This window comes from Candida dubliniensis, chromosome 2 (genome assembly GCF_000026945.1).
Source record: "Candida dubliniensis CD36 chromosome 2, complete sequence".
In the NCBI taxonomy this organism is placed as follows: domain Eukaryota; kingdom Fungi; phylum Ascomycota; class Pichiomycetes; order Serinales; family Debaryomycetaceae; genus Candida; species Candida dubliniensis.
Window position 1 is genome coordinate 541,721 of NC_012861.1, and position 24,557 is coordinate 566,277.

The following is a 24,557-nucleotide window of genomic DNA, read 5'->3' on the forward strand; positions in this document are numbered from 1 at the left end:
CACACTTATGCAGCTATTTCCTTTTGCAAGTTAAGACCGACAACACTGCTCTCCTTGCAGTTCCCATTGACAAGCTCGACGATTCTCTTCAAATCACTGTCATCTCGTGAACTGCAACCTTCCTCTACAACCCAAGGCAAGCTCTCACTAATCTTCCTTTTCCAAATCACGTCGCAGGAATATCCTGTTACGAGCAACCCTGGCGGTCTCGATCCACAAGCCTCGACGGCCGCTCCAACTTTGCTCAACGTGGTGCGAATGACTCTTTGATCGGGACATGATGCTCGCTCGACAATTGCCACAGGCAAGTTTTCGTCCCACCTCTTGTTGTTGACCAACAACGGGATCAACTCAACCACTCTGTGTAGGGCCATCAAGAATACCGTAGTCCTGCTCGGCACAAAATCAGGCAAGCTGGGCACGGCTCCCCGTCTGCCTGTACCAGTGCAAATCAAAACTTGGTCAGCAACGTCTCTGTGTGTCATTGGGATGTTCGACAACACTGGTGCCGCCAATGCAGAGGTAATCCCCGGCACAACCACCGGCGTGAACCCATGTTGCGAGAAAAAATTAAACTCTTCTCCTCCACGCCCAAATATATACGGGTCTCCTTGTTTCAAACGAACCACCTTTTCGCCTCTTTTCAATGCCTCTAATCCCAATGCCAACAACTCTTCCTGGGCCTTTTCGGCATTGCCAGGAAACTTTCTGGCAATGAACAATCTTGTGTGGTGTGTAGTGGGGATCACATCCAAAACCTGTTGCGGAACTAGTTTATCTGCTAGCACCAAATCGGCTGTCTGTATAGCCTGCAATGCTCCCAAAGTGAGTAACGACACAGACCCGGGTCCACTGCCGACCAAGGTCATCTGGCCGGTCTTCGAACCTTCTTCAAGCTCGTTGGCTCGCTTGTGCAACTTATAGGCGCTGCTGAGATCCTTGATTGAAATAGACCCTAATTGCTTCAATGGGTAATACTCGACTATTTGTGAGAGCCATCTCGCTCTCTGTAGCTTTAGATCTTCTTGCGTCTTGTTGAACTCTGGTACGAATGTGTTGAACTTGTGGTTGTTGATAGCATCGTCTTCGTGCTCTCCATGTTCTGACTCAGATTTATCTTCCAATTGTATCTGTCGTCTTAGTTGTCCCACCTGCTTGCATATCACGTCAATGTCGCGGGGCAACGAGTTCACTAGTTCTCGCTTTATTCTCAGGGCCAACTTGCATCCTTTCCCGTTGGTGGTCACCCCCAATTGGAAATCACCCGAAGTGTAGGTTGACAACATTGTGAATGTGCATAAATCTGGCGAGTCGGTTGTGTTTACCGGTATACGCAACTTGCAACATCTCTGATATATCTCCTGTTTCAAGGGAAGGCGTGAGTTCAGTAACGACACAAATACTCGATCGACAATGTGATCCACCTCTGGTCGACCTAGAGTAGACAAGTAGTGAAGAATTTTGGTTGAGAAATCTTCATCAACCACTACCTCTAGTCTGTTGTTGGTTACATATTGTGTCATATTGGGTGGGAAGCTCTGTGGCTGTGAATCGGTGATGAGAATTGGGTTTGCGCCAGACTCAATGATCGAGGTGATTCTGGTATTGGAAACAGCAGAGTATCCAATCAACAAGTGGATCTCTCCGGCTGTTGTGTTGGAGGTAAGCAAATTAGTCATACACAAGAACGGTTGTGGTACCTAATAAAAAAACAAAACAACACAATTTGGGTGCAAAGTCTGTTATTTATAAAGAAAGAAAAAAGTGCATCACAGCATCGCTCTGGATCAAAGATGGGGAGTGGGGTTTGAAAAAAATATATTTCGGATTATGCTGTGAGGTAAAAAAATCACAGCGATTACAATTGTATGTGTGAAATTGCGTAATCAGTAATTGGATGGTGACTGCATATAAAAGCTTGGTGTGGAATACTTGTGTCAAACAAAATATACATGGAAGGGTTGCAGGTTGTTTGATCATAGATGCTAAATCTGTCGACTGTAGTTTATTGTCTAGGTCAGATCTGTTGTTAGTCATCGAGTATTGAAAGAAATTGATTGGTACATGATGTCAGGTATGGTACTGATCACCACCCCAGTAGGCAAGGCTCTAAGAAACCATAGTATAAATATACTAGAATTCTTTCCAGGTATTTTCGTATCTGTGGTGTATCTACAGAATCGACCCCCTAACCTGTCTTGCTTGGTTTGCTGTAGAATTATTCTGCTCTTTGGCTTTTGATGTGAGTTGTTATTGTTTGAATTTGTGAAGAAGAGACACGAAAATATCTCGTACTTTGTTGTTGTTGTTGTAGATCATCTGATGTTGTTAGCAAAGCAAAAAAAAAAAAAAAAACTGAAACATGCCATATAATGAGTGTATGGCAAGTTTAGCTTTTTTCTTAATATTTTCATTTCTACCGATTCAGATTAAGCAGTTATGGCCAAGAGAACATTAGGGTTAGCAAAAGCTGCTAAAGCCAAAAAACAAAAGAAAGAACAAGTTCATCAAGAAAGCTCAGACGAGGAATCATCTTCAGAAAACCAATTGACTATTGAGTTACCAGAAGAAATCGATGCAAATGATGAAATTTCCCAATTAAAGGGGTTACACAAGACCTACTTGGAATCAGAAAGAGACAATGAGCTACTTGTGAACGGTTTAATTCATGAATGTGACAGATTATTACGTGAAAACGATACAGAGAATAAGCTGCCTCTTCCACCTGTTTTTCATGCTATTTACGCAACTGCTTTAGCTGAACTAAGTAAATTCCATACTGAAGAATTGGATAAAGTCAAGGAATATTTTACAGCAGCTTTGGAAAGAGTTGAATTGGGTTTGCAACAAAACCCCAATGACATTACCTTGTTAGTTACCAAAACCAAAATATTACTTGATCAAATCCTGTTGCAATACATTGCCCCATTAACTTTAGAATCTGACACAAAAGAATTGGATAGGGAAATCGACGAATTGTTAGATGCCACTTTAAGTGTTTACGAATCTGTGGAAGCTAGAGCCAAGGAATTGAACGACTATTCCATTTTTGATGATTTTGAGACTTTGGACATTTTAGAAGCATTGGATGATATACTAGACATTGTCGATAATTTTGGTAGAAAAAATCAAGGTGATGATGACTCCGATGAGAATGACGACGACGATGAAGACGAAGAAGAGGAATCGGTTGAGTTGTCAGAAAACCACCCGTTGTACAAAATTAAGAATAGTGACAAATATGATCAATGGTGGAGAGACCATACTCACTTGTACTTGGATAATTTGGAAAAATTAGAGAATGGATCATCAGAATTGAAGAGAGAAGTTTGTCAAAGATTGGGACAATCTTATTTACAAGAGTCTGAAGTGCCATACCTGGTGTTTACTACATTGAAATATGATGATGAGTATGATGGAATTGAAGAATTGGAAGGGTTGACAGAAAAGCAAGCGCAGGAGATTTCACAAGAGTTGATTACCAAAGCATTAGATTACTTGAAACGAGCCAAAGATGAGGAGGACCCAGAAACATGGGTTGGTATTGCTGAAGCTATGATTTCATTAGGAAACTTGTATGAAGTTGATAGTAAACAACAAGATGATTTGTATGTGGAAGCAGAGAAAATCTTAAAGAAGGCAAATAATGTCACAAATGGAAAATTTAAAGAAGAATTGGACAATCTTTTATATAAAGAATAGTTATTTGCTACTGAATCGAAATACAATTTAAATATATGCGTTAATTAATCTTATCTCTATAAAAGATGTGTAAGACAAACAAATAAACTAGAAAAATCAATGACTAGAACGTGATGACGAGATAGAAACAACCAAAAAATTAAAAGAAAACCAATCCATTAACGTAAACATAAACAAATCAAAGCAGATATGACTAGGAAACTGAGCTCTTGATAGCAAAGCATATATCGAGAAACGATGGGTGAGAATAGAGTCTAATAAACAGCAGAAACACTAAGAAGGCTATTTTCATTATTGAGGTTCTCTATTGAACTCATATCGACAGCCAACGTCATGAAACATACAACCCCGCTGGTTATACTCTATTGACAATGGTACGCTCGCTTTGTAATTTCATGGCATTCTTTTCATGAGCATTGTCTTTGCAGTATTGTAATCCCGTGCACATATGGTCTTCCAATAATCTGTGCTTAGCACAAAATTTGCCCTGGCAATGGGTACAAGTTCCTACCATTCTTAATGGTACAGAATTACAGTTGTGGAAAGCACACCTACTTTTTTTCTTGGTCTTTTTGATGGTGGTAGCAGTGGTGGTGGTGGTGGTCGAGTTGTTGGATGTTGCAGAAGACTCTATGGACTGTTGTGGAGTTATTGGTGGTGTATCCACATTATCCGACATCACAATAACTGTGTAAGAGCTATCTTCAGCGGATTGCATCCCAAAGGATTGCAACTCAGCATAGTATGGCTGTAATTTCGAGCCGTTATAAATCACTTTAAAATCAGGTGGCAATGTTATATCTGCTGGTAAGCCAACTTTGATAGACTGTTTCAAATCATCAACTGTCGCATTGTCTGGGATAGTCACGGAAAAGGATGATTCGGTAGATAATCTGATAGTAACTTTCATAATTCAATAGTTATGTATTCTGGCAAAGGTGAGGTGGGTTGATAGTAAATAAAACTAAAAACAAAAAAAAAACAGGTAAAGGATATAAAATAAAACAATTTCTATTTAAAAAGGACAAAAAAAAAAAAAAAAAAAGAAAAGAAAATGTGGTTTTGGGATAAGTATTGTCGAGTTTATAAATGGCAAATTGATGAAATGAAGTGAACCGAGAAAAAATGACAAGATTTTGTATGATAAGGACAAACACACCACACAACAACAACAACAACTGTAGGAGCAATTAGTCGCAGTTGGAATTAAGTGAGGCGAGGACTACAAACAGAAACAAAAGAAATTTAAACGTAATAGACTAAATAATGTACTTCGGTGGCAAAAAAAGACAACGAACCAACCAACATAAAAAAAAAAAAGAAATTTGCACCAGAAGTTTGGCAAAGAAAAACTAGAATTTGCATTTATAAACTGTGAAAGCTTCATTCTTTTTTTTTTGACATTCTCTGTGGACCATACAAAAGAAATAAACAGCGTTGTAACTGTACTATTCCCTACGTTGCAACCTTCTTTCTAGATGGTCGTCGTTTCTTTTACTTGAACAATAATTTTGTAACAGAGTAGGAGTACTAGTATTAAAGCTACCCTATCAAGCTAATCACTACATGTCAATCCAGATTATCATGTTGTCTATAACATAACTTCGTGATATATATTTCTACCCCACCAACTACCACCAATAAAAAGAGAATAAAAACCAAAAGAATAAAAAACAATATAAAAACAATATCTAGAATCAAACTAAAACCTTGCTGATTCCTCTGCTTGGTTGAAATATCAAATAACCAAGCTCCTCTATAAGCACCCTTTGATTTTCCACAATATTTTGGGAGGTCTTTACTTGCCCAATAAGTATTTTTTGCCTTCGTTAGCTAGCTTTCTTTCATGGTTCAAAATCTCGTCGTTATTATTAAATGATATACTAGGTTTAGCACTAGGATCAATCTTGTAAAGTGGCTCTATTGCTTGATGTTCAGTGGATGTAGATGTAGATGGGGAAGCACTTGTTTGACCAAGTATATTGCTGACTGCCTTCAATTCCGTATCAGCTGGAACTGGGGTACATAAACATAATACAAATAAGTAAAAGATTGCAAGCATTATATTCCAACTGAACTTTAATAGAATAATATGTAAAGGAAAGTATAAGTTAAATTGTCAAATGTCTAATATTGGTTTCTACAGGAAGATAGCGCAGATATTCATGGGACGAAGAGTAGGATCTTCATCAACATTTATATATTTGTAAACCCTTTTCCATTAAACCAATTTCAGCATATAACTGAAATTTCAAGAAAACATGGCTTGTAGCAAATTCAAAACACCAACATTTTTACTATTTTTTTTTAACCTAGTTTGTTTATATTCCTCTTATCAGGAGTTGTTTTAACCCCTTTGAATTAGTTCCAACATTCCCATTCTCTCTTTTTTTTTTTTTCCACCATTGTTGAGTTTTAAATATGTATTGGTATTGTATTGTATCGATACGCGTTCTCTCGCCAAAAAAAAAAAGGAACACAGCCAACAATTGTTAGTAACAAAAGCCTCAGCATTTCTTTTTTGTGTGTCATTCTTGGTTACTCCTTTCATAAATCTAGAAGTAGAGCCACGAGCCTGCGAAATTCTTTATCAAAGCCTAGTTAAAGCAAGCCCTATTAAATAATGTGAATGATTAGCTATTAATTTTGGTGTTCCAGTTTTGACAGCTCTGGTTGATCAACAGTATTCCAAATAGTTGCTGTTGCAAGTAAGTCCGACGTCAATATTTCAAGTGTTGTTTGGTCATAAATTACTCATTTCTAATGTGCATGAGGGTAGCCAGCACAGAATGATGAAGCATAGCCACTAATCAGATAACATCTGTATCTATTAGACGTATGATCTTGTAGTTGAATGTAGTCAAAAGAACGCAATCATCTGATCAACTATACTACTTCAAAACACAAAAGAAGAAAATGATCAATAGCAGATTGCCAACATCACTACAATCTGATATCATGCCAGAAGATGCTGGAATGGTTAGAAAAATTCAATAGATAATGATAACTTGGTTTAAACTGGCTGGCTGGACTACCCATCTATTGCATCGTAATTTAGAGGTAATGAGCAAGAAAGAGAGGTTTAAAAACCTGATATATTTAGTTTTGCAACTCTTGCAAATTCTATTTGAAATACTATTTCAAGTAAGAATACAATTTACCCTTGAATACCTTTAGAATGACGAAATAATTTTATCCCACTCCATGATACAATGGCCCACCACCAACATACTACATAGATACACCATAATTTTATTATATAGGAATCAATAGTTTCAAAAAAACTTGTTAATTTGTCATGTAATACTATTGATGATGATGATGACAATTGTAATGGTTGAATTATAAATCTCCAAATTTCGAAAATTGAATTTACTGAAATGATGAACAATATCCATGTAGATATTAGTATCAAATATCCGTAGATAGCCAAATTCTCATGATTGATGGGATCTAATTCTATTGAATCTGGCGATTCTATTAATGGTAATGGCTGTGAATGCATTAAACGTACAAGGATGTGATAGTCTATTTAATTAACGTGTGCCAATGTTACTTGATCTCAATTCAAAACAAATGATTTTAGTGTTTTAATTTGTAAAGTTCAATAAATGAGGATACTAATGAATCATTCAGTCATGTGGTGATTGATTTTGAGAAGGTTTACACTTGCAACAAACAGTAAAGGGCAAAATACGAATTGAATAGCTTTCTTACAGTTTGATTTGATTTGATTTTTTTTCTTCTACAAAGAGTTCTAAGTGTGGGAAAATCAAAAAAAAAAAAAAAAATATACGAATAACTATGGAACAGAATAGGCATCTATCTATCTATTACAAATTTCAATAAGAATGTGAACTACATATTTTTCAACTTGGGATCCATGTGCCAATAATTCAATGACATCAATAGTCGTGGTTAATTTTCATTGATTGGTGGTTGTAAAAAAAAAAAAACTTGTTAAACAATTATTATTTTTTGATATCTGAAATTGAACTAAATCTTTACAAAAATGATAAATACAAAAATCAAGTTAGGTTTTAGCTAACCTTAATAATCTTGATATAAGTTTAATTACACAATATAATTTATTTAGGTCATATTTAATAGTTTTACTTTGATTGCAATTGATAAATCCAACAGAACACTAGTAATCACTCACATTGGTCTTCAAAAACTATTCTGTCGCTTTGCTCTCATTGCCTTTCTAAGACGCAAGCTTATTTCATTTGAATGGTTCTCGACATCTTCAGCTTCGACTTCCTTTTCGTTGTTTACCTCATCAGACAGTTCTGATGTTGATATATCATTAGACTGTTCCAAATCTGCAGCAGAAAATATGGGAATATCGGACAAATTGTTTAGTGTCAAATCCAAAGAATTCCAACTGTTTTGACGACGTAATGCTTTGTGTGGTGGCGGTGGATTGTATTCATCATAATCTGTCTCCGTTTCCATTTGGTTATAGTTGCGATAAAATTCATCGTAATCTTCAAACATTCCCGGACCATAATTATTGCAAAACAAATTGACACGCTGACGCAATTCTTCCCTTGTCTTTTTCAATTCTCTAATTTGTAATTGGTCCTTCTCATAGCTAATCAATGAAATGAACAATGGCTTCAATGACTTATAATAATCTACTCCAATTTCGCCAACTCTCAACGAAGCATACGTAGTCAAAACTGCCCAACCATAACAAATACTAAATATAATTATTGTTGATAAGTGAGGAACTAGCTGCAGCTTAACAATTAAATATGTCCCAATAATAGAATAAAAGATATACAATGCTGGTGCTAATACCAATGCCACCAAAATTTTCCAGGTACTGAGTACATCTTTAGCTTTAATCTTGACCAGTGAAGAAGCAAGAGCTTCCTTTGCTTTCCGTGCAGAAATCTTCTTCGACGTTATAAAAACTGGACTAAATAAAATTATACCAGGTAAGCTTAGTCCCATAAATAACGAAAACTTGAAAAACCTGCTGACAAACATTTGAAATGTTTTCAATTTATCAAACTTATCCAATGATTCTACCTGATGATCATGCAAATTCAATCTCATCAATTTTCGATTATAATGATAAACAGCATCCCTCAATTTTTTGACATCAGGCTCATCCTTGTACTGCTGGTAGCCTTTGATCAATCTTCGATCCATTTCAACAACCATTGGTAGTGGGATTTGCTCTCTGTTGGTAGAAGTGTATAATCTTCTCGCTGCTTGTAGCACCATCAACGTGTCATAGTCATCACAAGTAAGGGTCACCTGTTTTAATCCAAAAGTAACAACTTTTAGCAATTTATCCACAGTATTTCTATGGTGCTCCATGTACTCTTTGCCCATGGATTGATCAACTACAATTGGTTTTCCAAATTCTATGACAACCCGGGATCTAAATTTATGAGGATGGAAATAGTTTAAACCAACTGGAACAACACTTATAGGCTGTATCTCGTATTTTCCGTTGCCATTGTTATCGTTGTCTTCGTATTCTTCCATTTGCTGTGCAATGGCACCAAGTGCCATAATGGCTACTCCAGGTTTTAATGGTAACAAATCGGGTCGATCATGAGAACCGCCTTCAGGAAAAATTCCTAATATGTTACCATCATTCAAATGATTAAACACATTCTCGAATACCACATGGTTGTCAATATGTGGGGCTATTTTAAAAGATGTACCATCACGTAAGGTTTTATCAATTCTTGATTGGATTTCTGTATTTTTAGAACTAAATGGTTTTGTCAACGTTAAATGGGTATCATCTTCAATACTAGCAATTTGACAATTACCTAATGAATTGGGTAATCCTATTAGCCCCTTTTTCTGACATTGTTTTGTGAATGCCGTGTTTTCACCAATTAGAATACAGTCGTCACTTGGGTCAACAAAAACTTTCCCCTGTCCTGATTTCAAAAAATCTTGTGCACGCTCAACAGGAATAGATCCGCAAAGTTTGGCAGCTTGACCAATAATCATTCGATCATAAGACTTTTTAGCAATCAAAAAGGCAATTCGTCGGTTCAGAATCTCCTTCACTTTTGTCATTACCACTAATCCATCAACAAATTGATTATGATGTGGAGCAATGACAAATATAACAGGACCGTTTTGGGGAATATTAAAGTTTCCTGTACTACGAATGTCACGGAAAAATGTATGAACAACACAGTCAAAAAAGAATAATACTAGATCATATGTTATAGATCGAATGATTAGTTGAAAGTAATGTAGCATTGACTTCTTCTTGCCATGCTTATGGGGATGAGGTTGGGAAGTTGTTGTTGATGAGAATGAGGATGATAACAGATCTGGTGTTTCACGGGACATGGGAACTCGATTCAATTGATTTGTAATGGCTTTTAAATTATCAGATTTGGATTGCTCTTTCCTTTCCCTTGTACCTGGAAACCAATCGCCTAAGTTTTCCACACTTTTTTTTTTTTTTTTTTTTTTAGTTTTGGATAAAAGATTATCTATTACTCTTATATATATCAATTCGGTTAACGCCTTCTAATTTAAATTTTAATGATAAATAGTTTAAAAAAATGAAAATGATAAATAATATCAACCCCAACAAAAAAACTTTAAAAGCGGAGTTTAGCTTGCTAGTTACACCCTCTCTATTCATCACGTGATATTTTAATTTATCCATAATATGTAATAAGGAGATATGCAACGACAAATTTTGTTTAAGGTTTATAGTATTTTAATTCTAACACTGCAAGCCAATGCAATATCTTGAGTTTTTCTAACAAGCTTATTATTTATACAACCAGAATTGTTATGACAAACAATATTTTTTTGTCAGAATAATGAGCTAATTCAATAGAATTCCCCTATTGACCCTTTAAAAAGTCATTACCGCCAAATCAACCTTGATCTCTGGTAAAACATTTGAGTTAATATAAGACATAAGATCATTTTGAAGCACAATAATCAAAAATAAAATAATCAAGAGAATTCTCGCTGAATACTATCACTGCCACCCCATCGCTACTAAATGCAAGGTTATTTGTAAATATATTCAACTACGAGATTGGCATGGAATAATACAATGCTTTGATGAAATACCAAGTGTTTCAACAATAGGTATTCTTTTTTTTTTTTTTTTTTGACTGGAGGAATACTTCGCCGTGACGGACATCACACTCTAAAACAAAAAAAATATTCTATATTCAATGTGACCATTCTATTGGTCAATTATTTTTCAATATGAATTAGATTGGTGTTTTCTTCAAGATTAATGATTCTAGCAAACCTTTGAATTCGATTAGAAATAGCATTTATATTCCTAACCCATCAGATATGTCCAATTAAAACTGCGAATTACATCTTGCATAGAGAGTTTGGTATATTATTACTGTCCCTCCCGTGGGTCTCAAAGATTCTATTCTACATACATGGATTGTGTCAAAGTTTATTAGTAATCCAAAAAAAAAAAAAAAAAGAGTTACGAAATCTCCGGCTGCAAAGAGAAAAGAAAAGGAAAAAACCGATTTTGGGCAGTTCAACAATGTAATGTGCCACAATTGCGTTTCATGCGTCGAGTTTCAACATTTAGTTTGATATATAATCCAGTTTTTCCACCACAACCAACCAACCAACAACAAATTTGGAGTTTTTTTTTTCAACAATTAATAATGACAATCTCGAATTCCAATTTATTCAAACCCATTAAAGTCAGTAATAAGACTATCAAAAACAGAATCGCACATTTGCCAACCACCAGAAATCGTGCTACAGATGATCACGTACCCACAGACTTAATGAAAAAGTATTATACCGATCGTGCTAAAAGTGGATCTCTATTGATTACAGAAGCGACCTTAATATCATTAGATCAAGGGATTTACTCTAACGTTCCAGGAATTTGGAATAAACAACAAAAGGATGCTTGGAAAGAAATCACCGACTCAGTTCATTCTGTTGGCGGCACCATAGCCATCCAGTTATGGGCTTTAGGTAGAGTTGGTAATGCCAAGTTGTTGAAAGATGAAGGATTACCATTAACTGGAGTAAGTCCAATTTATGAAAACGAAAAGGCTGAACAAGATGCGATTGAAGCTGGCAATCCAATTCAAGAATTGACTCAAGATCAAATCAAAGATATCATTTATAACCAATTTGCCAAAGCAGTTAAATTAGCTGATGAGGCAGGTTTTGATTTTATTGAATTGCACGGTGCCAATGGTTATTTGTTTGAGCAATTTGTTCATCCAGGAACCAACAAGAGAACTGACAAATATGGTGGGTCAATTGAAAACAGGGCCAGATTTTTATTCGAGGTTGTTGACCATGTTTCCACAATTGTCGATCCTGCCAAATTGGCCATCAGATTGTCACCTTTAAACAAGTTTCAGGTGCCATTCATAAACCCAGAAGGGCAACAAGACTACTCTTACATTGTCGAAGGCTTACAGAGAAGAGCAGATGAAGGAAAAGGTTTCGCATTCATTGATGTGGTTGAAGGACGTTTCACATCTGATGGAGGTACTGAGGGTTGTAATGTAGATTTTGTTAGGGAAATTTGGAAAGGTCCATTGTTGAGAGGAGGTAACTATACTTACGACAGAAAGAACGATTGGAAGACTATTGAGAATGATGCCAACGCAGATGACAGAACATTGGTTGGATTTGGTAGATATTTCATTGCCAACCCGGATTTACCTGATAGGATTAAAAAGGGTAATGAATTGAATGATTATGATAGATCAACATTTTACAATAAAGATGATTATGGTTATAACACCTATCCATTTTATGGAGAAGAAAGCAAGGCTGACCCTAATGTTAAGGTGTTAGGGGTACCTTTAGCTTAGACAAGATTAAATTCAATTTCTTTTTTTTTTTTGTTTAGTTTGAGTTCATTCTTTGTTTATACATATATTGAGAGCTTTTCTGTAGATTTTAATAGATATGAAAAACTTTATTTTTATTTTGGTTTGATACAATCTATAAGCTTCTGTATAAACACTTACAGTAAATGTAGTATATAACTATAAACCTATCTAAGATATTGAAAAGACACTCAGCTTCTCCCAATCTATAATTTCGTTAATAGGAATCAGCGAGAGTGAAAACAACTCAGCATCATCAAAAGTATTATTTAATCCTCACCAGCAGGCACCTCGTCTTTTAATATCCTATTCAATTTCAACCTAATTTCAGTTCTATCATCTCCCCTCAATACATCCTTAACAAAGTTGACATCACAATCTAATTGTACCATTTGTAAAGCTCCTCGTAACACTCCACATAATATTTGCGAGTACCATAATTCTTTGGCTATCTTGCTATCAGTGGTAATAGGTAATTCAACAAATTCAGTTAATGGATTGGGTTCAGGAATAACTAAAGAACATGATTTGCCATCGTTTGACCAATTTTCCACCGTAGGTTGTATATTCAAGAATATTCTGAATCCCAATTTAGATACAACTTCTGCGGTTTCTTTGAATGTTTGACATCGTCTAATACCTGTCTTGGCTAGAAATTCTTCAATCAATCTTAATCCTATGTTATATCCCATCTTATCCAATTGGTTATTAACTTCAAGATAATTATTTTGAAAATCACGGCATAGTTGTGCCACCACTGATCCATACGTTAATGTGAATAATTCAGAATTCTATACAAATGTTAGTCATTTGAATGACAATGTAAAAAACTATAATTTGGATCAAAAAAGATTAAAAAAATACATACAATTTTGTCAACACTGTTTTTCCATATATCGTCTCCTGTTGTTTTCTTGGACATAATGCTAAAGGTAATATAATTATCAAGTGTTCAAATAAATAAATAGAAGGGTTATTCTACGAACAAAACCAAATCAAATCTCCAAAAGAGAGGAAGACAATAACTTCAGAAAAAACAAAAAAAACAGAGAGACCAAAACGTATTTACCACGACACGCACTCATTCCAATACTCAGCAGTTCCAATGAAGTGGTTACAGTAGACTTTAAAACAGATCAAAATGTTATTAAAGTATTATTAATTAAAACAATTCATTACAAAATATAAACGCTATTGAATTTAACAGTTTCCAAAGTTATTTTATTTTATTTCTCCTTTTTTTAAGGCATTACTGTTTTCTCTTCTGAATTAAACTTTTTATTCTTAAAACTGGAATGCCCATAGTTGCAAGCTAAATATCTTTCTTAGTTTCTTTATCAATAATTTCTTCTTCTTCCTCAATTTCTAATTCCTGTTTTGATTTCAGTTTCGAGCTGGATTTCTTAGCCAAAAATTCCTTGTACTTGGTCAATGTGATATGCTTCTGCAAATCCTTGTACTCATTAACAAACTTGTACTGGGTATTGTTCAAAACATCCCAGAACGTGAAGAATGGTTGAGAAAAATTATTTTTGATCCCCCACATTTGATGATGAATATCATGGTACACTGAATTGTTTGGAAATATGATTTGAAATATATCATATGGTAATCTGTAACCACAATGATCATCAACAGTCTTCAAAGTCGCAAAGGTGTACAAAAATATAGATTCACGGTGCGATAATCCTGTGACCAAGGAAGCAATGCCAGTCCCTAAAGTATCCAAAAGAAAACCTTCGACAGGATCATTGTACAAAGCCCCACAGGCATATGGAACATATAATCTGTGATGTCTGGAATGGAATCTTCTGTACAAGGCTTTGTTGATGTGCATAATACGATGTAACCAAAACTGCCAAGTGTCGATAATACAGAAGGCTATGAGTATACGGAAGATCGACCATCCATACATATATCCGTAATAGATAGCCCAATCAGGAACAAAACTAGGCAAGTGGTTGTACTTCAAGTTCCACATGGCATACATTTCATATCCAGTCTTAGGAATTGGGTCAATGCAATAAACTGCAAATCCAGCAATAGTTTGAATAATGTGTTGGAAAATGACATCACGAATAACTTCATATAAGGTGACTTTATTTCTAGCTTTCTCTTCCTCTGAAGGATGGATTCTATATTGTTCTGCTAATTCGTAAACATCAATAATATGGAAAAACATCGAATAGGACCAATATGCAACAACTGGCACAATCAAGGCAAGTATACCATCAGGTATACCATTGATCAAACTAGGCTGTTCGGTAATGGTAATTTTCTCAAAAAAAGTAGGCTGTGAAAGCACTCTTGAGAGGTTTGCTGGTGGTTTGAATGTATTCATACTTGTAACTAATATACTCCAGCTTAGATGCTAATGGATACGGAACAGGGATAAGCACTGAACAAAAGTAAGCGATTTATATAAAGTTCCTTGCACTTATTTGATGAAAAGGAAAGCGGGAAAAAGAAAAATGATTCGGGTTGAAGAAACGCTTTTATAAATTATAAAGATCCAAACAGACAAAGATGATATCGCCAATCTTTAAAGACGTGTGAGTATATATTGATTATAAATAACAAGATGTAAGTGTGTGGGATGACGTCTAAAGCGTGAAATTTTCTATCCTCTGTGTATGTGTTTCTTGTGCGGTTTGTTGTGTGCATTTTTTTTTTTTTTTTGTTTGTTTCTGTTTTTCTTTAGGCGGATGATGATGATTAGAGAGATATTTCCATCATGCGTGTAAGATATTAGCCACCAAAAATATTAAGACATACCTGAATAAAAAGACAGAAAAAAAGAAACAACCAAGAAAATATAGGGGGAGAGACAAAGAAAGAAAATCACAAACATTCAATAACAAAAAAAAGAAATCTCACGATTTTCAAGACCACAACACAGAGTTTTATCTATGAATACAGTTTTTCTCTCTTCACTCTAAACTTAGCACCAACACCTTCTCTAGTATTGTAATGTATTTTAATTTTAGATTTTAATGACAAATCAACCAAATAGATAGTCTTAGTGATTGTCAGTAACGAGCAGTCTTCTGTGAAATAAGATATAGAGATGATTTCGTCTAGAGACACAACCGGAAATTCGCATGTTCTTCCTGCAAGAATTAAAATTATAATAGTGTGATAACTGTTAAATTGACGCGTTTGTTGTTGCCAAGTTTTAGTCGTTCCTGTACTGCAAAGTTCGCCTTATACAGGAAAGCATTGGAATGCCCTTATTTGGCAACACTTCCAAAGTCGAGCCATACATCAACTGATATCCTACTATTTCGAGACCCATAAACAACAACATCCTATAACTGAACTGGTGATAAAATGGGTTCAGATTAATCCTGTGCGTTATTGAGATGTTTTTTTTTTTTTTTTTTTTTTTTCTCAACGTCTTCTTTCCGCTTTATAGAAATGTATCAACTGTTCCCACCATTAACTGCAAATACAAAAACTTGTTCTTTGTATGTACTACGTTATTATAAACAAAACTACAAAAAGTCATAAGCCACTTCGATATCTTTCATCATAACCTAAACTGAGGCATTTACTTCTTTTCTTCATTGATTGCAAAAACTTCAGGTTCTGTACCAAAAACAACATCGTCATCTGTATCAAGATTAGATTTGGGACCGCTGTAAAATCTGTACCCCCAAACAAAATAGTAAACCAACGCTAATAACCAAACACCAACATTGATTACAACTGTGTAATTCATGGATTCTTTATTCACCTTTCTGGTATCCGGGAACATAGATAATACGATTGCGTACACCGACCAACAAATCGTAATAACGTTGATTACCGAATTTGTTTTGGGGCCAAAATGGAATGGTCCACTTATGAATTTTTTTCTTCCGTATGGCAAAAGTACAAGTAGTACAGGAAGCCCCCACGACAACTGTAAACTAGCAATTGCAAGACTAAAAAGCGCCCCTGAACCCGCATCTCCAATTAACACCAACAATCCCACCAATGTTGATAAAGCTCCCGCAAAAATACTTGCTCTGATAGGCACCATAATTCTGGGATTGACATATTTCACAAAATTATACACAACTGGCAAACCGTCATCTCTAGCGAAAGACCAAATTTGTCTCGACAACGCAATCATTTCTGAAACTGCCATTAAATATTGTCCCACAGCAATAAGCGACATAAACGCAACCGCCCATTTTTTACCAAGCGCATCATAAATAATCTGTGCCATGGCAGAACCGGTGTCAGATTCAAGGACTCTGGATACGTCACCATCTTTAATGCAAGCAGCACAAACAATGCAAATCGCCCATCCTAAAATTCCACATGCGCTAATAGATTCAATGATGCCCACAGGTATAGCTCTCTGTGCATTTTTCGCCTCTTCACTGCAATGGATTGTTGAATCAAACGACCCTATAGTCCAGATAGCCGGCATCCAACTTAAGAAAAAGGACCACACAGTGCCGTAGTCTCTGTTGTTGATTAATGTACCAAAAATGTAGCCAGCAGAATTAAACCCGTGTCCTGTACCAACTGGAACAGCAATTAGGAATAGCATAACTAAGAACACGTTTACCACGATAGATATTGTTTGTAACAAAGCAGCTTGCTTAGTCGCCAAACAACATATGAGGGCATTGGAAACAACACAAGCGACAAAGATCCCGTAACATTTTGCATTGGTGATTTCAAATCCTCCATCCTGTTGGATATAGACAGCAGACAATACTTGAACTGCAAAACCATAACTGATGCTACACAATCCACCAATTAAACCCAATGAGTTTGAACATCCAATCATGAAACTCAATGGCACTCGAAACGCATCTGGACAATAATAATTTGTGTAGTAATATAATCCCCCAGAGGTGGGAATGGCGCTCCCAAGAAATGCAAGACTAGTACCAACACAAAGGATAAATGTGGATGCCAGGATCCAGCCCCAAACTAAAGCAGCTGGTCCACCTTCTAGACCAATCGATAACACCGAGGAAATACTTGGCAACAAACCCATAATTGAGAAAGCAATACCAAATACTTGAAATGTACTGTAATGACGTCTCAATTCTTGCTTGTACCCAATTTGAGCTAACAATTCAACATCACCAGCGTTGTGTTGTGGGTCAATAGATCTTACCTCAGATCTGTGTGATATAACATTATGAAGATGGTCTTCTGTTCTAGATGTAATAGATCTCATTTGTTTTGTGCCCGTGGGATAGTTACAATAAAACCAGCTCCCAGCATTTTTTGGAAATCAGAAAATAGGGCTAGGGTTTTATATTGATTTTTTTTTTCTAGTTGTGTTGGGGGGTTATGTTGTTTATAGATTTAATTTTCATTGTAGAAAAAGAAATAATATAGAATACAAAACAAGACTCTAGCTAAAAAAAAAAAAATAACCCTAAATGCAAATTGCTGCAAAATGTTAGTTAGATTACTTTTCTTTATTTTATTTCGTTCTGCACACTTCGTGTTTTTCCAAAATCATTGGCTTAGCTAAAGACCGAGTTTTAGAGATACTATTCAACAGCTAACGATTAACAATTACTGGGAAGTAGTTTTTTTTTTTTTTTACATTCACCCCGCAAACTTAATTTAACTTTCTTTAATATAATTATTGTCAATAAGATGCCGCTAGAATATACCAGATAAGTGTTAACAAAAAAACCTAAAGTCCGAAAGCACTTCCAAATTAGGTTAATTTTGCATGCTTCAATTTTCAGCATCTACTGTACACTGTGGGCACCTGTGGGGGAAACCGTACTTTTCCAATCCTGAAATGAAAAATAATCAAAATTGTGCAATTGTTTACCCAAAATAGATTGTTTCTGGTGAATGATTCAGCAACTACTTCTGGTCAATCATCTATCCTCAGTGCATAATTTAATATTAAAAAATAATAATAATACTAAAGGAATTTATTCATAGTACATTTGTTCTCCACTGTTGTCAAATTTGTTTCTAACCGTATGCTTATTCACTTGTAGTGGCACAAATCTAGTGTTTCTTTGTAGCAAACAAAAGAATGCTCAACTTCAATTTTTTTTTTATTAATTTAAACATTACAGATAGTACGATTAATGACCCTTTTGAATTATTACGAATGAACCCCTGTCTGAGAATCTTAGTCTTGGCAGGAGCACTTTCAAAAATATATTTTTATAATGATGGGTGCACCGAACTTCTTGGTGACTGAGTTTGTCAAAGAAACAACTCCTATCATGAGTTCTACACTACTTTGTCACAATAATATGCTTTACTATTAAACTTGCTGTTCAATAATGACCAACCTACAATCACCTCAACCAAAATAAAAACCTATGGTGAACATTCAAAAAATCAAATTGGATTTAGCACATATTGCCATTAGCGTCTTTCTATTTCCTTTAAAAAAAAAATAAAGCAAAGTTATAATTTGAGTCCATATGAAAAACCAGTTGTTTGTATTTGCACCTATTAAATATTACCTAATTAAGACCATGAGAATGAAGATATGTTTCATTAGCATACACTTTTCTGCAACTGTTTGTGACAACGTTTCTCATTGTATACTGTATAACCAAGAGTTCACAAAGACCACATTACATTGGCGAGGTATACCAATACATTTTCTTTTTTAACCACCCTTCAGTATAGAACTATCATACTAGAACTGCTTCTTTAGTTGTTTTGTGTGGCAAAGCATGGAGTGGTCTACGCGAGTTGTAAAAAAAAATCGTACCCATTGACAACAGAAAAAAGTGTAACGGTCAAGTCAAATTAAGAACAACAAACACAGGACTCAAGAGACCTTTGTTGATGACAGTATCTGGGAGATAATGACATCTACTTATAAATCAATTTCCTACCTACCGATTTTGCACAATCCATTTCTTAATTGTATATTTAATAATCCACAATATTTTAAATCACCACTCAAGGGCGTCGTGGATGAATTGCAATCCAATCACACAAATTTTACCATATTAGTACCTCCAGCCCATGTATTGAACGAATACTATGACCCAACCACAGAAAGTTCAAACTCCAAAACACCTTTAAAGGAACTATGTTATAACAATGAAGATTTCATTAGATCTCATATTATAAATACAGCATCACCTGTTTCCTGCACCATTACTCCCATTTCAAAGGAGCAGCTGGTTATCTATAATACATTGAACAATAAACAAGTTCTCATTAAAAATAGAATCATTTACACCGGTAAGGGGTTTAGGCGAAGCTTGAAATTGAAAACTTTGTCGATACAGTACTTTAGTTCCTTTTGCGACTATTTCCCGAAAAGAAGCAAATTTATGATCATCTATATCGAGAGCACTTTGTTTGGAGGAATCCCACCAAGAAAGATGTTGCCTCCACTTCCTCAAGTAAGAGAATCAAATGAAACAAAAAAAGACATTGATTCAGTAACATTTGAAAAACTATTAAGAAGTTTCCCATTATTATCCAAAGCTGTAAGTGATAAGTTTTATCGATTATTTCACCATAACAATTATCAATTTCGGGTGCTAAGATACAAAAATCGCAAAAAACTATCTCATATCAAACTTGAATTCCAGAAAATATTGCAGGAAGCTTTTAGTATCATACTGGATAGTGTAAATGTGGATAACCCAAACAGTGAACAAACCTACAATTTAATAAATCACATAATCAGCATGTACCCGGGCATAGATTTAAATAAATTGGTACATGAATATGTTGAACTCAACTTGTATGATGTGTTATGGTCACAATTAATTTTCCAGTTCAATTGCCCCAATGATGATAAGGAAACTTACGACCCTGAAGCTTTTCTTATTTTAACGAAAGAAAAATACGAGAAATTGTCTTGTTTGTCCTTAAATCAATTGGATATTCCTGTCAATGAACCTTGGCTTATGAATGAATTGCATGAACGTATTTCTTTAGGTGTACAAGAGTTTGAGAAATTGACAGACTCGTCTATCATGAATCTGGCGGCTAAGACTCAAGTTGTTTACAACACATTTCGAATACTCACACAGAGGAAAAGCGGTACAGTTGATCCAGTAATAAACGCAGACACTTTGATCGGACTTTTAATAATGGTTATTATACATTCCAAAATAGACAACATTGAAGCGCACATTTACTATATTAAGCACTTTAACTCGATTGATAATACTAATGATGGCCAATTTAACTACATCATGAGCAACTTGGATGCAGTATTGTTTCATTTTTCGAAAAAGGAGTCGGGGTATTTAGACTTGATTGAAAATTCAAAAAAAAACTATGAGACATGGAATGCTATTAAAAATAATGATTTGGAAAAAGTGGAATCAATTTTAAAATTGGTTAAGAATGAGTATCCAGATACTGAATTACCTGAGAACCATTTTATTAAAAGTAAGAACATTAATGGTGAAAGTTGTTTAATGTTTGCAGTAAAGGCAAAGAGATATGACATCTATGATTGCTTAATTAATCTGGATCCCAATTGGATTCCCATAGATAGTATTCTATTTGAGAAAAATGTCATGACTAATCAAAACTTGTTGATGTGTGCATTAATAGAAGAAACTGATGACAAAATTATCGATGATTTAGTCGACATTATTTTGGAGAATGCTACATTGGACGAACAGATAATTTATTTTAATATGACTGATATTTCTGGAAGAAGTGTTGGTCATTATTTGTTCCACAACTACAAGCTTATATCAAAAATTGGTCCTTTAATTGATTGGGAAAAAAAGGACAATAACTCACATACTCCTTTGTTTAGTCTTTGTAGGTGTTACGACCATCCTGAATATGTTGAATTAATCGAAGCTGGGTTTGATTGTGTGTACAAGAAATACGGTGAGACAGGTGTTGACTATGACAAGCATGTTGATAAGTCAGGAAATACGCTATTGCATGTTCTTCTCAGAGGTATTCCAGAATCAAAAATGTTGTCAAACCGAGACAACTTAGTCAATGTGAACCAGTTAAATCAACGTTGTCTATCTCCTTTGATGGTATATGTAAAGTACAACAGATTAGAAAACTTGAAAGAAGTATTAAAAGATTCACGACTTGATTTTTTGGGAGAAGATTTCAAAAACCATTATAATGTTTTTGATTATTTGAGCTTTCTGGCGTTGAAGTCTACAAAATCTGAGAAATTCCAGAATATAGAGAATGTCGTTTTTGACTATTACTTACAAAACTATTTCCCACATGGTGCTACAGAGAATGTAGTGGCATTGAACGCCAAATATGATGGCGGTAAAAAAGATTGGTTGATATTTTTCAAAAATGGAGACGGGTTTTGCAATTATAAGTCCTTACGAAATATAAAACAGATATTGTATCTAACCAAATTAAGGCAACCACTTTCTGCTTTCCCCAGTGAGGAAGCGTTCTGGAAGAATTATGGATTTGGGATTTCGACATCACCAATGTTTCATAAAGTTAGGATCAATAGATTGATTGATGATTTTAATCTATTGTTTGAAGGCTTAACATTTCAGGAGTCCATTAATAGATCCGAATTTTTCAAAACTTTCCTCACTGAATATTCTCAAGAAACCCTGATACTTGAACTGAAACGGAAAATCAGTGAACAACTTGATATGAACAAGCAGTCCTTGGGAGAAATCACTTATAAGCTAAGCCAGATCCAAGAGATTGAATATTTTTTGGAATATTCTTTAAGCAATTTCCAAAAGTATGCATATTTGTTTTCTAGGCTTGCAAAACTTGTGTGTATTGGTGACAGCAAGCAGGTGGATTGCAAAAATGTGTTAGATACAATTATTTATAGATTGAACGTAACCACAGTTTTTGATGATATATTTACTTATCCTGAAGTAAACAATCAGGCAGGAACTTTAGGTGTGGCACGAGAATACTTCTATTGGATCCAGACGCATGGTGATGAGTTGCTAAATGGCATCCAAAAACTTGTTTCTGACATTAATTCATGGAAACAAATGTATTATGCGATTTGTCATATAAATCTGGAATTGAGGCAAATGGAGCCACATGATACAGTATTACATGACCTGCAAGAAAACTCCAATGGTCAGGAGCCTCTTTCTAGACGTGATAGTTCATTATCTATTCACCCTATACCAGAAGAAGAACTTGAAGATGACAGTCTAGGGTTCTTGTCAAACTTTGTTGGAACAAGCAAAAAGGCAAGATATAAGAAACTAGTAGTCGAAAAATCAGAAACTGTTAAGAATATCATGAAGTTAAATTCCGAAATCAAGTGGTCACATGAATTAATTGCCGCAGAGATATCCGATTTCCTAAAATTTAGAACTGAGTTTTTGAGGTTTGGTATGAAGAGATATATTGTAGAAGAAGTTAAAAAATTGAAGCAGCGCAATACTGAATTATCGAAGTTTATATTTTTAGTCCGAAAAGATAAATAAATATATATATATATATATAGATCGGCGTATTGTTTCTCCTCCCCTTTGCCCATACATTATTTTTTTTTTCTTCTTTTTTTTTGCAGTAATTTTATAGAACATTCTGGAGGCAATGAAAGAACGGTTTATTTACGTTACTAGACTTTATTTTGTACATTTTAGCTTTTGCCAACAGAGGCGATAATAGAAGTACCAGAAGAAAAAAAAAAAAAAATTCCAGTTTTGTAAGTCAATTTTCCACATCATAGACAACACGTTTCCAAACTAATATCCCCACACCATCTGATCTATATTCCCTTATGTCTTCAACCATTACTAACAAGGATATTGCCTTATCCATCATTGATTTTTTGAAACAATCTGTTGCTAAAAAAGAAGTAGCTGAAGATTATGCCGAATCAATGGATGTTGCCATTGATTGTATTGCTGATGCCTTTGAGGTCAATAAAGATGATGATTCCAAAATCTTAAAGGATGTTTTTAACGGAAAATCATTGCCAGAATTGCTCAAGTCCACGGTTTCATCCAACTCAACATCTGAAAAATCAGAATCTGTTCCAGCGGTAAAAGAGATTGACGCCGATACCAAGGCCAAAGCTGATGAATTAAAAGTACAAGGTAATAGAGCTATGGCATTAAAGGATTATACTGAAGCTATTGCCAAATATACTGAAGCCATTAGTTTGGATCCTACCAATGTTGTTTACCTTTCCAACAGAGCTGCTGCCCATTCTTCTTCCCAAAAACACGACAAAGCAGTAGAAGATGCCGAAAAGGCCATTAAATTGAATCCAAACTTTTCCAAGGCTTACTCTAGATTGGGTTTAGCCAAATATGCCTTAGGAGATGCCAAGGCTGCCATGGAAGCATACAAGAAAGGATTAGAAGTCGAAGGAGAAACCAAATCTGATGCTATGAGAAAAGGATACGAAACTGCCAAGAAGAGAGTTGAAGAGGAATTGGAAAATTCTATTTCCACTACCGATAAATCAGGTGAAAGCTCTGGCTCTAGAGGATCGGGTGCAGATGCAGGTGCAGGTGCAGATGCAGGTGCAGGTGGTTTACCTGACATGAGCAGCTTCTTGGGTGGTGGTGGTGGTATGCCAAATCTTGCTGAGATGATGAACAACCCACAAATTATGCAAGCTGCTCAAGAAATGATGTCCAATCCTGCTGCTATGCAAAATTTGTTCAACAACCCAGCTGTAAAACAAATGGCACAGCAAATGGGGTTAGGTGGCGAAAATGGCCCAGATTTGTCTAATATAATGAATAACCCAATGTTCAATCAGTTTATGGGTGGAAAAGGAAGCCAAGGTGACAAGTCTGAATGATTTAATTAGAACAGGGTGATCCATATATTTTATTAGGTTTATTTTATAGCGCCTTCTTGCATCTATGTAGAAAATGACTCTAATTAATTATTTGAATGTAGAAGTTTACGATGGATTAAATGAAATAAAAGGGAGGAGAAATTGTAGATGCTAGTTTTAGAAGTATCATACACTAAGAGTGCAGTACACATAGATCGAACGATGATGAAGAGCATATTCCGTATCTATAGCTCTGTTAGTAATTCTTTAGGAAATTCCTGTCCTATCACTCTCCATTTATCAACTACACTATTATCCAA

General features: G+C 35.2%; 11 protein-coding genes across 11 annotated transcripts; 4 read left to right on the plus strand and 7 right to left on the minus strand. All coding sequences in view use genetic code 12, as the record gives it.

Annotated features, from left to right (window-relative positions):
* Positions 1-5: 5 nt before the first annotated feature.
* On the minus strand, positions 6-1,679 carry CD36_17440 (SUMT, putative; the record flags this gene model as incomplete). The annotated part of the gene is made up of 1 exon (XM_002418176.1): positions 6-1,679. One exon carries the CDS (start codon positions 1,677-1,679, stop codon positions 6-8), a length of 1,674 nt encoding a protein of 557 aa, XP_002418221.1.
* A 760-nt stretch (positions 1,680-2,439) lies between these two features.
* On the plus strand, positions 2,440-3,702 carry CD36_17450 (hypothetical nuclear protein, conserved; the record flags this gene model as incomplete). Its single annotated transcript, XM_002418177.1, has 1 exon — positions 2,440-3,702. One exon carries the CDS (start codon positions 2,440-2,442, stop codon positions 3,700-3,702), a length of 1,263 nt encoding a protein of 420 aa, XP_002418222.1.
* A 355-nt stretch (positions 3,703-4,057) lies between these two features.
* CD36_17460 (an1-type zinc finger protein, putative) lies at positions 4,058-4,612 on the minus strand (the record flags this gene model as incomplete). The annotated part of the gene is made up of 1 exon (XM_002418178.1): positions 4,058-4,612. The coding sequence occupies one exon, from the start codon at positions 4,610-4,612 to the stop codon at positions 4,058-4,060; it is 555 nt and encodes a 184-aa protein (XP_002418223.1).
* Positions 4,613-6,859: 2,247 nt separating this feature from the next.
* CD36_17470 (conserved hypothetical protein) lies at positions 6,860-7,207 on the minus strand (the record flags this gene model as incomplete). Its single annotated transcript, XM_002418179.1, has 1 exon — positions 6,860-7,207. One exon carries the CDS (start codon positions 7,205-7,207, stop codon positions 6,860-6,862), a length of 348 nt encoding a protein of 115 aa, XP_002418224.1.
* A 665-nt stretch (positions 7,208-7,872) lies between these two features.
* CD36_17480 (dihydroxyacetone phosphate acyltransferase, putative) lies at positions 7,873-10,038 on the minus strand (the record flags this gene model as incomplete). The annotated part of the gene is made up of 1 exon (XM_002418180.1): positions 7,873-10,038. The coding sequence occupies one exon, from the start codon at positions 10,036-10,038 to the stop codon at positions 7,873-7,875; it is 2,166 nt and encodes a 721-aa protein (XP_002418225.1).
* Positions 10,039-11,249: 1,211 nt separating this feature from the next.
* On the plus strand, positions 11,250-12,530 carry CD36_17490 (NADPH dehydrogenase; the record flags this gene model as incomplete). The annotated part of the gene is made up of 1 exon (XM_002418181.1): positions 11,250-12,530. The coding sequence occupies one exon, from the start codon at positions 11,250-11,252 to the stop codon at positions 12,528-12,530; it is 1,281 nt and encodes a 426-aa protein (XP_002418226.1).
* Positions 12,531-12,817: 287 nt separating this feature from the next.
* CD36_17500 (TRAPP subunit, putative) lies at positions 12,818-13,470 on the minus strand (the record flags this gene model as incomplete). Its single annotated transcript, XM_002418182.1, has 2 exons — positions 12,818-13,339; positions 13,417-13,470. 2 exons carry the CDS (start codon positions 13,468-13,470, stop codon positions 12,818-12,820), a joined length of 576 nt encoding a protein of 191 aa, XP_002418227.1.
* A 390-nt stretch (positions 13,471-13,860) lies between these two features.
* On the minus strand, positions 13,861-14,889 carry CD36_17510 (Syringomycin response protein, putative; the record flags this gene model as incomplete). Its single annotated transcript, XM_002418183.1, has 1 exon — positions 13,861-14,889. One exon carries the CDS (start codon positions 14,887-14,889, stop codon positions 13,861-13,863), a length of 1,029 nt encoding a protein of 342 aa, XP_002418228.1.
* A 1,209-nt stretch (positions 14,890-16,098) lies between these two features.
* CD36_17520 (GABA-specific permease, putative) lies at positions 16,099-17,733 on the minus strand (the record flags this gene model as incomplete). Its single annotated transcript, XM_002418184.1, has 1 exon — positions 16,099-17,733. The coding sequence occupies one exon, from the start codon at positions 17,731-17,733 to the stop codon at positions 16,099-16,101; it is 1,635 nt and encodes a 544-aa protein (XP_002418229.1).
* Positions 17,734-19,354: 1,621 nt separating this feature from the next.
* CD36_17530 (conserved hypothetical protein) lies at positions 19,355-22,924 on the plus strand (the record flags this gene model as incomplete). The annotated part of the gene is made up of 1 exon (XM_002418185.1): positions 19,355-22,924. One exon carries the CDS (start codon positions 19,355-19,357, stop codon positions 22,922-22,924), a length of 3,570 nt encoding a protein of 1,189 aa, XP_002418230.1.
* A 299-nt stretch (positions 22,925-23,223) lies between these two features.
* CD36_17540 (small glutamine-rich tetratricopeptide repeat-containing protein, putative) lies at positions 23,224-24,258 on the plus strand (the record flags this gene model as incomplete). Its single annotated transcript, XM_002418186.1, has 1 exon — positions 23,224-24,258. One exon carries the CDS (start codon positions 23,224-23,226, stop codon positions 24,256-24,258), a length of 1,035 nt encoding a protein of 344 aa, XP_002418231.1.
* Positions 24,259-24,557: the final 299 nt, after the last annotated feature.